The 19,871-nt window shown below is 32.3% G+C and overlaps 1 protein-coding gene across 1 annotated transcript; it reads right to left on the reverse strand.

Moving 5' to 3' along the window:
• Window positions 1-294: 294 nt before the first annotated feature.
• On the reverse strand, window positions 295-4,874 carry LOC137822862 (protein tesmin/TSO1-like CXC 5). The gene is made up of 7 exons (XM_068627876.1): window positions 4,073-4,874; window positions 3,041-3,148; window positions 2,720-2,897; window positions 2,275-2,622; window positions 1,880-1,968; window positions 1,682-1,776; window positions 295-1,012 (listed from the first exon to the last, which is right to left on the reverse strand). The coding sequence occupies exons 1-7, from the start codon at window positions 4,393-4,395 to the stop codon at window positions 642-644; spliced, it is 1,512 nt and encodes a 503-aa protein (XP_068483977.1). The 5' UTR covers window positions 4,396-4,874; the 3' UTR covers window positions 295-641.
• Window positions 4,875-19,871: the final 14,997 nt, after the last annotated feature.

A 19,871-nucleotide genomic window follows, 5' to 3' on the forward strand; every position in this document is an offset into this window, starting at 1 on the left:
CCTGAGCTCGAATTGTCTTGGCTCAACCTGGATCGGGCCAAGTCAAAATCCAACCCAAAATGCAATTTGGATAATCCAAAAATGTATCCAATCTATATCTAATCCATATCCAATTAAATGGATTAGATTTAAAATCCAAAAATATGGATTTGGATTTAAGATAAATCCATTTAAATAGACTAAAACTAATATGGATTTGGATAATTATGAATTGGATTTTGTAATTTGGATACTTTGCACACTTCGTGGAATAGCCTCTTGCTTTACATAATAAGCTTAAGCATAGCAAGAAGGTGGGTATGCTATGGGTGAATATGTCTTCTCATTTTTCTGTTATAGACTGACGTTCTTAATTTTATGATTATGATGATGCAAGTTGTTTACATATAAGTAAGTTGAGCAAGACAAATCGCTACAATGTACAGATGCATCATCAAGTAGGTATGGATATACTACATGGTCAGCTGAGTTAGTATTCCTGTCACAACAAATTAGTAAAATATTTGAGCTATGTCATTCAAATGAGACTTTCCCCAATGACTATTTATATAATATTCCAGTAAATTTTAACAGAAAAATCCAGATATGTTCTGCCAAACAAAATTGTATTAGTGAAGACTAGAAAACCACAACACTAAATCCTAACCTTTTATACTACCAAGAGTAACGAGTTCGCGAAGAACATCCAAGAGCTTGGTCATTATAAGCCTTTCCTGCTCTCCGTAATCAGAATTTAATGACTTTTGAATTATGTTTTTATGCGAAGCTCCATCGGCAGAAGTATTTCCAAAAAACATACTGTCCTGTTCATCACACATCAATGCCAATGTTTCTGGTGACAATGGCCTGTTATAATTGTCAATATCAACTGCATCTGCCACAGCTTTATTCACGTGATCATCACAAACCGGCTGGCGGACATCTTTAGTTTCTTGTGGCGATTTAGCTGATGAAGCAACGGAAGTTTTGAAGTTCCCAGCTTTTGTTTTTCGATCTATTTTCTCTCTCGTTTCTGAAAAGTTGGGAAACATTTAAAATGTAAACTTTGTTTCAGATAAAATGTCAGGAAAATATGGAAAGAGCGGAAGCTATAGAGCAGCACAGAAAGACAAATATCGTCAGAAATGTGAGCAGTACATATAACCTTGACTCTGAAACCTATATTTCAGAAGATATGCTGCATAATGACACTAGTTACGTTTATGGAAAAAAAATTAAAGACTTCAGGCACATTACTGGTGTTCATGAATGCCTAACCTAACCAATTCAAAGAATGAAAATTTGCTGAGAGTATTCTGTGAATGAAGGTCCTCTAAAGGTTGTCACCAGTACCCCCTTCCTTACTCGTATTATTACTATAACACCAGTTTCATTAAAATATTAAAAATAACCTCATTAATTTTATTAAACGATAACAGTTTCCCTTCAAACGTTGCAAATTCAAAGCTTTGAGCGTCAAATACTAAAACGTAATTTAAAATCTTTACTATGCTTACTATTTCCCTGTAGTCCCCAATAAAACATTACATATAATATAACACCACTTCTCCCTATGGTATCCCCCTTAATTACAAGTACATATTTAAATCTACGGAATATAAAATCATTCACCATTCATTAGAACAAACCAAATTATTCTAAAAATGATAAATAGAGTAAACATCCATGTGTTGCTCAAAACCTGCATTTGTCTTTGCAGCTACACGTGCGAGAATAACAAAAAGTGAACAGAGATTCTTCACATTTTGTGGCTGGAGGACATCTGCCAATACCGACCTTCAGCATGAATAAATTGTTAGTTGTAATTCATTGACACTTATACGTTTAACATATGTAAATTTGTCAAAAAATGATTAGAAAAGTCACGTAGTATATAGACCTTGAAGACCCTGAAATTCTTGAGTTGACCTGGTCAAAAACAAAGGAATCTGACAGAGATGAAGACGGTGAAGCCATACGATCAATTGCCTGATTAAAATTCAAAATAATGTAAAAAAACATTACATTAAGTTTGGATATCCAAGGATGGAGGAAATTGATCACTAAACCAACAGGTAAACAATAAGGAAATCAAGGTTTCCACGGGATAAAACAAGGATTGAATTGTTGATTGATGCTATAATTACAAGATAAAGTTATTGCATTGTGGGATTCATATTATTTTCATTTTTCAATCCAATGATAATGAACCTACAGCATAAAGAATAAGTACATTATTATTTACATAGATCCGAGTAATCCTGTCAAGACTCAAAATGGCAAAGAGGAAAGCACCTGCAGGTATTGGGCAGTCGTGTTAACAGTTTGATCCACAGTTGCCTTTCCAGAAAACATTTCCTGAATTTTTCTCCTCTTGGGTGTTATATGGTTTCTATAGCCAGATGATCCAACTACTTCGGTTACGGCATCACTAGTTCCCTGTTTGATGTGAACTTGATTATACTCTCTGTGAAAAATTGCTCTTCTTTCAGTACTTCCTTCAAAATTCTTGCAGTCCATGCATTTACAATTTTCAGAGCAGAGGATATTGGCTTGGAAGCACTCACAATACTTCTTAAGGCAACCAGATTTCTTGCAGTGACATCCTTTATTGTGCTTTCCTATAACTTGAGCTTCATTTTCCTGTATTCACATAAAAGACATTAAAATGCACCAAATTAAGTACCATCATCACAAAACCTATGAATTGAATGTTGAGGGAGTTTGAGGAATTTTAAACCTTGGAATTTCGTTGTTCTTGTGGACTGCTAGCAATTTTTGGTCTGAAAGCATTTGGGTTTCGTTCCAATGTTATTCCAACTGCCTCCTGTCTGGCAGCCTCATTATCCACATTATTATGACAATTTACACAGTTGCAGCCATCACAATAGATCCCAGCTGCAAAGCACTCACAGTACCTAGCATTTGCCAAATTAGTTTTTTCCAGTTAAAGAGAGGGAAAGCAGGAAAAAAAAGGTGCAAGATTGTTTAAATACAGCATGATCATGAAATAAAGTATTCTTGATAAAAGTTTTTTATTTGGATAAGCCAAAGGACTTACAATTTGAGGCATCTAGAATTTTTGCAGTTACATTGTTTCTGTTTCTTTGGATTCGTGTCCTTTGATTCCACATTAAATCGAGGTTGTGATCTAGGAGAATCTGGCTTCCTGAAAGAAAACAAATAAGTCCACAAACATAACAGAATTCAAATTAGTACAAAAGTTCTTCCTGTGAGGCAAAACTTAAGAGTGAGTAAAAAGATGAAACAGTATTTCTAACCCCTTATGAACTGAACAAATATTTGGAGCTTTTTCCTTTACAACTAATTTAGCTTTATCGAGTATCTCTAAGTTTAGCAGCAAATTTAAGATATTTTTTTCCCAAATGCATACTATAGTCAATCTCAGAATGATAACAAAACCCCACATTGCATTCGGACACAAATATTTAAGATTGTTGAAATGATTTATCAAGTCCACTAAGGAATTCAAGGCTTCCAGTCCTCCAAAAAATTTATTGCTACTTACGTTTTTCCACCAAAAACACTCTAGTCCAGTACTTATGTAGCCATCTCACCTTAATAACTTTCCGGTTTAATTACATCTCTTCTATGTTTTGGTTTCTATACCTGGAAATAACTCATTTTAGTACTCTTAGTTTCCAAGAAGTACATTTTTTAACTCATTTTATGAATGTTTTACTTATACGTTTTTTAATCCATTTTAGTCAGAACAATTTCTAGACAGTAAGAAACGAAAAAATATGTATTAGGAAACTAAGATGAATAGTTTTTTTTTTTTTGTATAGTGACTATAACATAAAGATTATTCAAAAATAAGGATCAAACATGAAACCTGAAATTTTCAAGAATGATTACTTTTGGGGACATCTAATATAATTATGTCAGCCAAAAACAATTTTTATAGTACTAAAATTCAAAACATATATCCAGTTCAACGCTCTTATATCGATACACTTTAGGACGATCCCGGATCCGGGCATTCCTTATCATTGATACAGGGCTAATCAAATTAAAAAAAAAGAAACTATCGTTTTCTATTTCTTTTCTTTTGATCCTTAAGAATACTTACACCACTGGCAACACCTTAACGGGAGGTTTCTGTACCGGCGGAAATCTACTAACCCACGAAACTAGCTTCGGTCGCGGTGAATGTAGCCAGGGCTGTTGCTGTTGCTCCTGCGGCTCGGAATATAACCACGGGCGTTGCCCCGGTGACTGCAAATTTAACTGCAACTGCAACAGAGAATGCGATGGGGGTGGCAGAAGCGAATGCTGCGGTGGCGACGGAGGAGGCAGTTTCAGGTGCGGAGGATCTTCATGAACGAGGGTGAAATCCAATTGCCTGACCAATTTTCGCGGAGCTGAATCCGAAGCCGTTTCGCTGGGTTCCATCTTTTCTGAACAGTGATCAGAAACCGATATTTCCAATGGTACTATTCTGAACCCTCCGTTTCGAGTTGCCTTAACAAACGTGAGAAAATGGGCTTGGCCAAGATCAGATGAAGGGAAAGGGAGAGGCTTGAGGATCCATAAATTCTCGTGCGTTATGAATTGTAAAAGGCACGCGAAAGGAGTGAAACGGCATTTATCATTTAAGAGAGGAAGAGTTTCGGAATTTGATGAGATGAAAACGGAATTTACGGTGTTGTCGCCGGAGAAAGGAAGTTCTGAGGAAGACTATGGTAGTGCCAGCTATTTCTCCCTCTCGAGATTTTGAAAATTGAATTGAGTAAGTTGAAAGGTTTGATTGGAGGATCGAGATTTTCTGGGGGAGCTTGAAGTGGCTTATATCCGTTGGATTGTAAAAAGGTAACGGTACTTTCTGGGTAGTGATGGAGATACATTTTGGCGCTAATTGAATCCAATGAATGGAGTAAATCTTGCATACTATTATGAATTTAAAGTCTTTAAATATAGAAATCCAAAACAAAATTATATAATGTGAATCTTACACGTCACTTATTTACCTTTCTCTTGGCACCAAATTTGTTTATTTAATGATGATTTTCATCCTATGCAATCTTCCTACATCTTCTAACATTTTGCTTTAATTTAATACTTTGATTTTAATAAATTATTATAAAGTCAAAAAAAGGTCATTGTTATTAATTATTAATTACTAATATTATAAACTAAATTTAAAATGGTTGTAAGCATACAAATTAAAACGAGTATGATATTAAATTTCTAGGAATTCTATTTCTAAGAGTATTATGTATAGGATTATTTTTCTCATAAACATAATATGTAGGTATTGAGTGATCAGAAAACTGAATACAAATATATTTTGTTAAAAAATTAAAAGTAAGAAAAAAATGCAAAAAAAAAAATGAAATGATAATATATACTAAGTACGGAAAATCATTTTCATTTTCATAAAAATATAAGTAAGATGTAAATAATTTATATTTCAATAAATAATTGTATTTGTTTTCACCAAAACTCAAAAGTCAAACATTTGAAAGTGGTCTCCAAGGTGAACATTTTTTAGTGCAGATTAGGGTTACTTGAAGATCACAATAAAAATAAAAATAAAAATAAAAATAGAGAAGTTCCACCTATTAACAATACTCAGACGATTAAGTTAGTGAAATTATAAAAATACAAGAAAATTATTAAATAGTAACTAAATTTAGAGATCCAAAATAATTAGTCACTATTAATAAAAAATTATAATATGATTTCTAAATTTGTATATAAACTAGAGCTATATAAGTTTTAACAACTAATATTTTAGATTTTAAATTAGTCTCTAAAAGACTAATAGAAACTAATTTAGAATATAAAGTAGTAAGTAGCTAAAACATTGGTAGTTAATGGCTATATACCAATTAAGAAACCATTTTATAAATTTCTATTAATAATAGAAACTACTTTAGATACCAATATTTTTTTAGTTTATCAAATAGTTTATAATTTTTTTTTAATGAAAATTTTCATGTTAGGCATCACTATGCAACTTGACATCTCAGCTAGGCTGACATCTCAAGTAACAACAATCATCTGCCATCACATGAAAAAAGTATTATTAAAAAAAGGAAAAAGAAAGAAAATACAAAAATATGGGGGGACTAGACCAAAACCCACATGTTAACAAAATCGATACATAGGTAGACTATACCTATTCATAAAGAATTCTAAGAACAGACTAGATGGAAGTCTATTATACCAATGAAATGATTGTCTATGAATGAACCCTAAATTAGCCAACTTATCAGCACATGCATTTCCCTCACGAAAAATATGAGTAACCCTAAACCTGATTGTCCTATAGAAATTAAGACAAGTATTCCATCGATTACAAAGCATCCACGGAACAGTAGTCCTAGCAGTAAACGCAGCACAAACCAAGACAGAATCACATTCAAGCCAAACATTAGTAAGTCCCATCTTTTGAGCTTCCTCCATAGCATGTATAACTCCATAAAACTCAGCAATCAAAGCAGTTTGAACTTCAAGAAACCCTGAAAAAGCACCAATAAATTCTCCCATACTCCCACGAAAAATACCTCCACAAGTAGCAAGACCAGGATACCCCCTAGCAGCCCCATCAGTGTTAATTTTAACCCAGCCTGGTGAAGGAAATTCTCATCTAACTGAAAGAGGATGAAGAACTTTCCCACTACGAGTCTTAATACCAAAAAACTTAATCACGTTGAAATCCAACATATCATTCTTCATTGAAGCTTTAGACGAATTTCCCACTAGACGAGTTAAATCTTTAATTACCGAAATAGCCTTAGAAACCTCAATCTTATCCTGAAATCTAGCATAATTCCTCATACGCCATATCATCCATATAGAAAAGGTTGTCACAGCAAGTTTAATCAATTTAACCAAAGGACTACCATCACTCTTAATAAAAGAAAGAAGATCATCCTTATTAGAGAAATGAGAAGTAAGAAAAATCTGTCGAACCCAACTCCAAATATGTAATGCATTAGAACATTCAAAAAATAGATGTTGAATAGATTCTTCATGCTTTTCACAAAGCGTACACATAGAACATATATGCAAACCCTTATTCTGAATATGCAGATCTGTAGGAAGTCTCCCATGAAAAATTTTCCAGAGTACTAAAGTTTTGGAAGGTGGAATAGATGAAGACCAAATGAACTTACCCCAACCACCTGGAACTCCTGGTTCCAAGAAAAAAGTCCTAGCCGATTTAAGAGTGAAACGACCAGACTCATCTAGAATCCAATTAGGAATATCTTGTTCCTCTCTAACCATGATATGATTAAAAAAATGCGGCATCTGCTGTAAAGATAAAGGAATATTCCAATCATAACCTGACCAAAATTGAGAGACTGTATCCGGAATGTTAGCCCCATCAGATAACCCTGCAATATTTGCTAAAGAAGTAGTAGAACACCATTTATCATTCCAGAAATTAATAAAAGAACTTGTACCAACAGTCCAAGAAGTATAATCAAGTATGATAGAATAAAATTGTTTAATTCCAAGCCAAAGAGAGGAGGATCTATAAACCATTCTATACTCGTATTTTGATTTAAGAACTCTGGCTTTCAAGAGTAAAGACCAAGGTTTGTTGCTATAAGCGAAGTTCTAAGCAAGCTTAAGAAGATATGAATTATTTTCATGATGAAGATTAATAATATTCAAGCCTCCATCCTCAAGAGGTGAACAAATTTTCGCCCAATTAACAGTAGCGATACCTTTTTTCATAATATCACCAGTCCAAATAAAATTCCGGCACCACTGCTCAACTTGCTTAATAAGAGAAACTGGCCATTTATACATATTAAAACTATAAGCTAGAAATCCAGTAATCACTGTATTGACCAGCTGGATCCGACCCATCATGCTAAGAGATTTACCTTTCCAAGATGCTAGCTTCAATTTGACTTTATCAGCCAAAGGTTGAAGAAATCGACACTTTGGAGCACCAACAAAGATAGGCACTCCTAAATAATTGAAAGGCAAACAACCATGACTACAAGAAAGAATATTTTGAATTTTGGTGACAAATCTTGGAGAATTATCCATGGTGAAGAAACTACTTTTAGAGTTATTAATATATTGACCAGAAAAATCACCATATGTTTTAAGAAAAGTACTCAAATTTCGAAGAGACTTAATATCCCCCCTACAGAAAATAAAAATGTCATCAGCATACAAAATATGAGAGGGAGTGAGATAACCTTTCGGACTAGCCATATTTAAAATCTTCTTATCATTCACAAGTTTAGAAATACCTCTACTAAGAACTTCCTCTGCAAGACAAAAAAGTAAAGGAGACAATGGATCACCTTGTCTTACACCTCGACTGCAGGGAAAAAAACCCACCAAACTACCACTTATTCTGATAGAAAGCATAGCTGAACGAAGAATTGTACTAATCCAACTAACAAATGAGGGGTGAAAACCAAAGCGTTTCAAAACTAATAATAAGAACTTCCAACTCAGAGTGTCAAAAGCTTTATGAATATCAACTTTGTAAGCCACATTACCTCCTCTAACCTTTTTAGAAAGCATATTAATAGCCTCAGAAGCAATACCAATGCAATCCTGAATCTGTCTACCCTGCACAAACCCATATTGATTAGGAGAAATGATTCTAGCAGCCACAAGAGCAAGCCTATCCGCCAGTATCTTGGAAATAATTTTAAATTTGAAATTAGCAACAGCAATTGGCCTGTAATCTTTAATGGAATCAGCACCCTGAATCTTAGGAATAAGAGATACCACATTACTGTTCATTCCAGGGAGAACCCAATTTTGTTTAAAAAATTGTTGAACAGCATTACAAACATCTGTCCCAATAATTTCCCAACAAGAATGATAGAAAACACCACCAAAACCATCAGGACCAGGAGCACTATTACCGTTAAGATGAAAAACCGCATTCTTGATTTCAGAAAAATCAGGACATTTAATCAACATCATATTTTCCTCAGAGGAAACCATCGGAGGAATATAAGTACCAATAAAATCTTCCATATTATCAGCATTCAGAACATTAGAAATAGACTCAGCATAAAGATTTTTATAAAAGTCCAAAATATGATCCTCAATGATTTTAGGATCCTCCGTAACCTCATTATCAATCCGTAGACGATGAATCCCACTAGAATTATTTCTCCTTTTGACCACAGCATGGAAAAAAGCTGTATTTCGATCTCCATCCTTGAACCATAACATCTTAGCCCTTTCTTTCCAAAACAAATATTGACAGTGAAGAGCATGATCAAGCTCCTCCTTAGCAATCTTTTCTTGACAAAGAAGCCCATCACTATCAGACAAACTAGCAGTCTCTAAGTTTTTTTGTTCCTCCTTAGCAATCTTTTCTTGACAAAGAAGCCCATCACTATCAGACAAACTAGCAGTCTCTAAGTTTTTTTGAATACCAAGGAGGATACCCTGCTTAAGAAGAACTGCATTGTGAACATTACCAAAAGAATTTTTATTCCAGTCCCGGAGCTCAAGTTTCAACCTTTTTAACTTATGTTGCAAGATAAACATAGGACAACCAACAACCTTATTAGCCCAAGAATCATGAATAAGCTTCATACACGAAGTGTCCTGAAGCCACATAGAAAAGAAACGAAAATTGCTAACCTTCCGCAAAGAATTACTAGCAAGACTAGCAAGAATAGGGGAATGATCAGAACAATTTTTAACAAGAACTTGATAAGTACAAGAATCCCATTCATCCAGACACACTCCATTACATAAAGCCCTATCCAGTCTTCTGTGAATTCTATGCAACCCTCTCCTTCCGTTACACCAAGTATAACAAGATCCAGTAAAAGGCATACAAGAAAGATCATTAGTATTAATCCAATCCAGGAATTCATTACAAGAAACCTGATTAGGAGCCACTCCCCCTTTACAGTCATCCGCCGAGAGCACAGCATTAAAATCTCCCAGAATACACCAAGGCCCTGTGAAGAAACTAAGATCCCTCCACAAAAATCGTCTAGACAAGTATGTGTTAGCACCATAAACACCTGCAAAGCTAAAACTTTTATCCTGCCAAAGACAAGTTACAGAGATAAATTGATCATTAACCAAGAAATTTTGGACAAGATTAGGAACCGACAAACACCAAAGCTTAGCAACTTTATTAACAATAGGAGACGTAGCCACCAAATGCATATTGACAGATTTGAAAAGGACGTCAAAAGCAGTAGTGTACGGCATCATGGGTTCAGCAAGAAAAACCAGGAGAGGTTTATGTAGGTTAAGTAAACTAAGCAACATCTCCACAGTTTTGTGGTTTCCCAATCCTCTGACATTCCAAAAAAAAGAAGAGACCTTCATTGCGACGTTGTAGAGAGAACTGCCTTAGCAGTTTTCCTGGATTTACCAGTCCCCTTAGGTGGTCTCCCTGGTTTTCTTTTAGTGTGAACTGTTTCTTCCCCATTATCACTATCATCCTCCTCCATCTCAGTAGAGTCAGCCCAAAATTTTGAAACAACCTGATTTTCAATATGATCAGAATTAATTCCAACAATGGTAGGCGGAATAGTTGACGCTCCAATATGAGAATTACCTCCCACATCTGTAGTTTCCAAACCATCAAGTGAGGAAAAGTGATTTTGAAGGACCAACGATATTGCTTTAACATCCCCAATATATTTAGCTTTCCGAGGGGAGGTATGAGGCGACTGAGATGGTACAGTCACAATAGCAGAGACCTCCACATTAGGATTAGTATCTGCATGTGATTTAGCCCTCCGAGGAGAGGTAGTACGCAATGGAGATGGTACAATCACAGGAGCAGAGGCCTCCACATGATGATCATCAATAAGAATCGTTGAGTGTGACTCTGAGTCCTTAGCTTGAATAACAACAAGTGAATCCAAAGTGGGAGAGGACAACCCCTGCTTGGGTGAGGATCTATCATGATCTGAAGCATCCTCAAGAGGAGGCATATCTACAAAATCATCCTCTCCTCCGTCTGTTTTATCAGCAAGGTGCCCCAGGGGTGACCCTACATTAACCCCACTAGTAGCATCAACTCTCAAATTATCCATGGGACCTTCTAAGAGCTTCGTCTGCAGATTTTTTTTCCGATATTCTTTACGTTGGGTTGGAATCGTGGTCCTCCCTTGTTCCTGTTCATCAGAAGGTGTCTTCTGAGAAGGTTTATGTAGAGGCCCAGGAACACGACCCTGGTCATGGATCACCCGGCACTGAGCAAGCTCGTGCCCAATCATCTTACAATGAGAGCAAAATGGAGGGAGCCATTCATATTCCACACCAGCTACAAAAGCAAAGTCTGGACGTTCAACCAAGAGCTGATCAGGAAGGGGGGACAACAGATCAATATCCACCAGCACTCTAGCAAACATAGCCCTATTCTTTCTCATAGTATGCTCATCCAAAGACAAAGGAGTACCAAGGCCTCTGACGATGGAAAATATTGTCCTTGGTTTCCAATACTCCAAAGGCAAATGGTAAATTCTAACCTAGGTCTGAGCTTTGGTACTCCTCATGGTAGATGGGACAAAGTCTTTTGTCCAGGCAAACAGTCTCAATAAACCAGGAGATAACTTCAGGGAACCCATCCCGAGGGCCCATCGCATGTCTTCTATAGAAGCGAACTCAAACTCATAGAAACCCTTTCCAAGAGGAATTGCTTTCCATGGTCCAAGAGCTTTCCACACCGGCTGCAACTTTTTAGTTAAATCCAGGTGTGTGAGAGGTTTATCCCCCTTAGATAGAATAACCCGACCATGGAGATGGGTTTTGCAATCCTCAAGACCAGCCAAGTAATCTGCCTCATCAATCTGGACAGCAATCATGTCACCCTTAATACAAGGGGTAGGTAGTTGGGACAAAGGAATGTCACATGTATTTCCCAAAGCCTGAGCAAAAGTCTTCCTTTGACCGGTCATAGAATATACTTTATTATCAGGACAGACTTTTCGATCCATCAAACAAGTCCATGGAATGAGGAAACCCGCAGAGCCCTCCGCCATTTTAAAACCTTTAGTAGGAAACCCTAAAACCCCCAAATCTTCAATAGGGTTTCGGTTTCGTTAATTTATGTAACCTGGACCTGCTGCTATTGGGGTTCGTCGTCGTCTTTCTCACAGTACTTGCTTCGTTGTCGCATTTACCTGCGACTGCTGCTGCACCGCGGCGGCGACTGCTGGCTTGGCGTTGGAGGAACCAGGCTTCGCAGAGAGATAGAAACAAAAACCCTAGCGATGCTGTGAGGGAGGCTGAAAATAATTTTTGATAATCTTACGTTTTGCCCTTAATTTTTTTAAAACAATTTGTAATTTAATCAAATAGTAATTAATTATATTGGTATCTAAAATTAATTTATATTTAATGATTTTATTGTAATGATAATATGTATTGCATATAATAATATCTACCTTTTGTTTGAAGACTCATGACCCTATGTAACAGTCGTAGATCATTCTTCAAAAAATTGTAACAACCTTCTTAACTGCAATCTTCGTTATTTTAGAATGTTAACAAGCATTCTCCTCAATAAAATAAACAGATTTAAATAAAAATAGGATAACTCAAATTAGCAGTCACATCCAATCCACCCATCGAATCATAAGATCCAACTCATACGATCGGGTAAACCCAATAGTAGCCGAAAAATACAAGATTTAAATAATTATAACTTATATAAAGTATTAAATATAAAATTAATAAAACATTATATTTTCAAATTTATTTTCCTGAAAAAAAATCAAATTTATAATAAAATAGCGTTGTACATTAAATATTCTTTTGTAGATAAATGTGAAATTTCTTTGAAACAGAGTCTTATAAATTAATACTGATATTTTTTTACCATACTTAATCTTTGGGGATCTTGAAAATATTTTTCAATACATAAAAACAAACATACAATTTCAGATTAATTTTGTGAATTTGAAGTTCGGTTTATCTACCAAAAGGTTTTGATGATTTTGGTTTGAGAAGTCTTATTTATTATGTACTCGTTGTTTTCCTCACTCATTGTTTGTATAATATCAAACGGATATGTAAAAAAATGAAAAATATTAATAATTACTCATAGTAATTAATATTGACAGATTAGCAGTAAGAATTATAAAACTAAAGGTTTAATTATCTTTTGATTTAGATTGCATGTAATTTGAGTTTAAACCGATGAATTACTTTATTTTTATTATTATGAAAATCTTTACATTATTGATCTACATAGAAAGTTATTACATATACCCAAGAAATTAGGTCAATTGTATCTTCTAAAATTTGTAGAGTTATATATGTTAAAATAAACATAATAATAAGTGTATTTAATATTAAAAATATGTTTATTAACAATTTTAGAGAGAGTTCAATAAATTAGATATACATATAAGTATAATAATAGGAAATAGTCACAAAAAATACATAGAATAAAAGAGCTCACATGTTAGGTTAAGAAATGTTAAAATTTTGTGTTATGAGTGTATAAGCAATGAAATGAAAAATTTATTAAAAAGTAAAATGTATTTTGTGCATAGTGAGATATGATGTTTCCAAACATATACTGATATTAAGTTGGATGCTATGTCACTATCAATGATACTTGTTGGTCATCAAAGTGCTAAGTTATTTATCAATCGCTTTCATGGTCCTTTATAACAGTTGTGGGTAAAAAAATGTGGCTGAGTACTTTGTGTTAGACTTATATGGAGCATATCGAACTCGAATTTACCACATATATTATTGGGATGGGGAACTTGTCTACATGTCCCTATTCACATAGTTAATTTAGTTTCAGACAACTATAAAAGTGTTATTAATGAATATATTACATGTCTCAAAACTCTATACACATATTCAAATTCACATTTATTGAATTATTTTATTTTTAAATCATAATTGCAAAATTGTGTTATTGTTTTAGAGCTAAATAAATATATTGAAAAATATTTTTGCAGTTAATTATCATTATCTATAACATAGTATATTACATTACATATGTATAAGTTTGCTGCATGTAAATTCAAACACAAACACGAAATATCTCACAGTGACACTGCAACTATTATTTTAAATTAATGTGCAGGTGTGCTTATGGCACTTAGGAGAACAGTGTCTTTTAGCCTAAAATGTGTTATCAAATATTAGACCAATTTTAATAAACTGTCTCAGTTCTTAAACACAAAAAAAATTCATGAAGGAATGTTTCATTTATTTAACTGTAGCTACAAAGTCTATAATATTATGCAACATAAAACAAATTACTAAAATCTTTTAAAAATATGCATTTCAAAGTTAAAGTTTATAGATAAAAAATATAATTAATTTTTGAATAAAAAATGACCAAATATTTTTGTTGACAGAAAAACTTGTTTGATTAAATTCTTATTTTTGTAGTGTAAAAAAAAATATTGTGTATCTAAGATTTAAAAAAATATTATAATAATAACATATTTTGTCTATGTATAAGTGTCTTTTTGAGAAACAAACATATGTACCAGTGATAATATTAAATCCTTATAGTCAACAATTATATGTGGGTGCATAAATCATCGATTATTCCGTACATATATATGGTGCAGTAGTGTTATCATTACTCTTTCTAATAATAATAACTTACTCAAATAAAATTATTCTTGAAACTTTAGACTTAATTATAGTATTTTTATTTTATTCCAATTACTCGTCTTCAGATTTTGGTTTAAGGTTTTATAGCAAAATTTAAAAACATTTAAGTGTACATTGTAAACTAAATTATCCTTATTTAATATTTTAGAAATTTTCTATATTTTTGGAAATTTTTCTTTTCCTATCTACTCCATTCTTTATTTATGGTATGTTTTAAAAGTTTTTTTTATAGAAACAAATATAAAAAGTTTTTAATAAAAATATGGGAGTTGCTCATCATAAATGCGCGCCCACACATATATATATATATATAATTAAAAAGAAACTTGAAAATTAACAAAAGTGTAATTATATTATTTTCAACTTTAGAAATAAAAAAATTATAATTATATATTAAAAAAATTAAAACAACCAAGTCTTGTTAAAAGCTTAAACATGCATGTTTTTAAAATGGAGGGTATCATTTTGTTATTTTTCTTTAAAATACATATTTGTAGTTAAATATCATTGTGTGTTAACATGTAAATACAATCGCTGATTAAAAAAAATGTAAATACAATAAAATGTCTCAATATTTTGTTAAGTATAACTATAAATGTCAATATCTATATATATATTATTAGATAACTAAAATATTATATTAAATTTGTGAAAAAAAAATGAAAGAATTAGGAAGATGAAAATGAGATTTATGTAAAGATAAATTTGCTGGTAAAAAAAGTATAGGAAATTTATATTTCAATGCCTAAATAGTTAGCCAGCCAACTGTGTATAATGAACAGTGTAGTGTAGTGTGAAGACATACATATATAGAATAGTTGCTTTCAAACCAAAATCACCCTAAAGTAATGTTCCTTTTGACATATTACTACTAGATATTCATTCATTAGTATACAATCTTTTCATCAATCATTAATTGCATCTATTAATGTTATATGCTATAAATAAATTTATCACACTCGTTCCTTCAACACTTCATACATTTAGTCATCTTATGCATTGTGAAATTAATTAGTAAAATACCGTTTTTATAATTTTAAATTTTGAAGTGTTTCAAATTTAAGTTAAAACGTGCCACATCGTGCATATCATAATATCATATGTCATTAATATATATATATAATACTAATATTATTTACAAAATAATTATATTATATGCTTTTTCATATATACTTACCATTCCTCTTTGTTATTGTACTCTTTTTGTTGGACACGGTGGTTTGTAGTTTTTGTATTCGTTAGGTTTTTTTAGAAGACAAATCTACATAGAATGCATGTTTATATGTTCTCTTTTGAGTCCTATGCTGTAGATTTATCTTGAGTGTGATTTGGAAGCACATATTTTCTTTTTTATTACATTGATGGAAATTTCTCTCAAAAAGATTTAATTTAATGATAGTTGATAAAAAAATATACTTAATTTATAAAAATACAATACAATATGTTCTTATGTGAATTGATACATAAATATATTTAAGAAAATAATTCATTTATTTTAAGTGAAGATAGTTAATTGTTTTATGAATGAATTATTTTTTTTATCAACAGTGAATGAACTAGTAGTTAATAAACAAGAAGTACAATATGTATTTTCTTTTTTTTATTTAACTTTTTTTTATATTTTTTCATATATGTCTTTTTTTATATACGAGTACTCTGTTATGTTCTATACGCTAGAGAGAGTTTAATATTTCAAAAAATGTAGTGGGTGTACAAGTGTTTAGTTCCATGTATATAGGTTAAAATATCTGAAGTAGTTTTTTTTTATATATATATATTATTTTTTATTTTTTATTTATTTTTTATTTTTTTATTTTATTTTTTTCTGATAAAAAAAATCATACATTACCTAAATCTGATTTTTTGACACTAATAATATGATAAAAAAAGCAGGATTGTATTTTCAATTTAAATATTAAAATATAATATATATATATAAAAACCTTACTAACAACTTATGATACTAAGTAAGGATGAAAATTTAAGTGGTTTAGGACAAGAAGGGTTGGAAAAGCCTTGAATTGCGCATTGAGTCGGCATTGGCGAGAGGTAACTTTTACAAATATATATAATACACACACAACACAACTAGTGCTGTCCTTTCCATCAACCCTTTCCCACCCACACCCATCTTGCACCTCAACACAACACAACATACTCATCCCAGTTTTGCCTCTCATCACTCATCACTCATCACCATTTTTTTTTTCTTGCTAATGGCTAATGCCTAATCCATGCTACCCATACATGCATTCTCTTTTTTACCCCTCTCACTCTTTCATTTTCATTCACACAAATCCCACCTACACAAATTCTTCTCAAAATTAACTACCCCTTCTGATTAATTAACTAAATAATCAATCCAGTTAATGCTAACCAGAAGGATCTTAACTGCTGAGAAAAGTTTAGCCACCTACTTACAAACACTGCCAATAGGGGTATCTCACAATAAAAACCAAGTGTGTCGTATTAGGAGTCTATGTTGTCAAGGAGCAGCAGGTACCCTTCAGCTGCTCTGGTACAAACTGGCAATTCATAGATAAGAGCCTTCTGAATTATTAGAGACATGAAAATGACGTGACAGATAATGAAATTTAGAAAAAAAAGCCTATTCAACATTTCTACATATATAATATATTTTACCAGCAGTTTTACCTTTCTAATTATCTTTCCTTTATTCTAAATTTTTTATTCATCTTTAGATCACTGTTTTAACCTCAAAATGAAAATAAAATTGCTTTAGTTTCTTAGGATCAATTGATTAATGATGAGGGTTAACTAATTGTGAACCTTTAGATTAATTAACTTCTATTTTGCTAGCTAGTCCCAGGCAGAGACTTTCTGTATGTACATATAAATTATATGAAGATGTCATAACAATTTTATAGTGTACATTAATTAGTATTATTCTTTAGAATAAATTTTATGAACAGTATAGTAGTTTAGGAATAAAAATTTAACATTGGACAAAATTAGATAAAGCAGAAAGATGAAATATTCAATTATCTTAGGCTTGCATATCTCACCCAATCCAATAACCATTAGATCACACACAACTGCTACAATCTCATAAGAGATAGTTAACTCATCAAATGAAGTGAAATATTATCACAAGTAGGGTTAGTAAAAACTAGTGTGTGTATATATATATATGTGTGTGTGTAAAGTTTATTATGTAGGTATATATAGGTGGTAAAGTTTAGCACACAGACTGTCAAACACATACAAGTACTGCAGAATAACAAATGAAAGACACATAATTTTTTATGGAGATTAAATGATATCATCTAATGAGTATTTCCTGAGTAAAAGCTTCATTTGTTTTGCATTTATGTTTTATGTAATCCTCATACATGCACAGCCAAATGATACAATGGAGCCATCTGTTATATAAATGTACATATTAATAACAATTTATGGGAGAGTCCTGCATAGTTCATACTTCAAACTCAACAAATGTTCCATCAGAAACCTGTCCAAGGCTAACTATAACAGCAAATTATTGTTCGATAAGTGATGTGTGTATATATATAACTGTTGATTAAAGAATTTGTTTTTAAAATTGTATAATAAATTAGTTAGCATGCAAGTAAGTGAATGAGTTAGAAGTGTGTGAAATTTCTTATGAGGTATAATAGCAGGATGAGGTAACAGTAAGTTTCTAGATAGCCAAGAATACGTGAATCTGAGTTATATATATAGATGCTTGTGTCAGTACTTACATAGTACTGATAATCAATGTCACAGTTCTAAGAACAATATTTATATTCCGTGAAGAACGATGACTTTCTTTTTGTAGGTCAAAATTGTTAGATTGATATGATTAAACTAGCTTGTACTAATTAATTTGGATATGTGTGTGAGGGAGAGAGAGATTGAGATGTTTAAACGAGAATCATGAGATGCAAAGTTGTACACATTAAAGTTGGTCGTGGAAAAGCACTAGATTCCACATTTTTTATGAATAAATATAGATTTTTATTACGAAGGAAAAAAATAAATGGAACTTTTGGGTTATATGGATGGATCGTTTTATTTGGGTAAAAATAAGATGATGGTACGTGAGGTGGGTAGAGGGTTTTGGACAAGTGTGTTTTTGTACAGCTTTCTTTAATTTTATTGGTTTCATTTCATATGATCACATGGGTCATGCAGACACTTCCCTATAACATTATTTATTTATTGGTATATATATACATGCATGGTGCCACATAGGGCCCTCTCCCCCAATATTAGAACCTCACCCTATCCCTACCATATATATATATATATATGAAATATTGAAAATGTAATATTTCTTTGACATAAATCTTCATTATAATTTATGCATGATAATTAATAAGCTTTATTTTTGCTATAAATTAACATGGGTTTATTCCTTTATCTGGTAGGAAAAGAGTGTTGGAAGAAAAGTTTGGGGTGAAGTAAAGTCCACGTATATATACATGTGGCAAATGGCTTTTCTCTATTGCATAAAACGGGACCTTACTTAATAATGGTAATCTAGACTATGATCTAGGTGTTTTCTGTAGGAAATCTTGTTCTCTCTATTCACCCTACATTAATGAAACCTCGGAACAAAAGTGAGACGTATATAGATGGAATTGCCCGAAATTCGGAAACGTTACTTTTATTTCCAGATTCATAGCTTGTATCATTTTTATCTCTTCTACATGTCATTTCAACAATCAAAACTAAACTAAAACCAAAACTACTGCAATCTCTTTAAGTCTCTCATTTACTCACCACCATCTTAACTCATTAAATCATTCTACTTCCATAAACCCAAAATATTCACCTTCAACCTACCATTTTTTATCACCATGTTTCTCACAACTTTTCCATAAATAATTCATACACTGTTGTCAAAATAAAATGTATAGTCTAGATCAAAATTCATGTTAATTATTGCGCATCATTAAATAAGTTTCCTTGATTTGAACCCCTTTTAGGCATTATTTTTAAAGTGAACTTAAACCGTAATTAATTGTGGAAGAGTAATTTTTCCACTAAATCTGACTAAATGGATGCAAAAATTAGCTTCTGTTTTTGTAATTATTTATTATCTATGTAAAGATCATATTGTTTTATTACAAAAAAACTCACGTCATAGTTAATTTTATAAATGAGTTTGAAACGTGTCACTATGTATTTATGATTTATGGACAACACCGTGTACCCATTATAAATTGTATATAGTAAATGCCGAAATTTCGAATTTCTTCTTCATATTCGAATACGTAAGTTGAGAGTGTCATCTTTTAATCAAAAAGCCAAACTCTAACGTTACATCTACCAACACCATTACT

Source organism: Phaseolus vulgaris, chromosome 9 (genome assembly GCF_000499845.2).
Source record: "Phaseolus vulgaris cultivar G19833 chromosome 9, P. vulgaris v2.0, whole genome shotgun sequence".
NCBI classification, from domain to species: domain Eukaryota; kingdom Viridiplantae; phylum Streptophyta; class Magnoliopsida; order Fabales; family Fabaceae; genus Phaseolus; species Phaseolus vulgaris.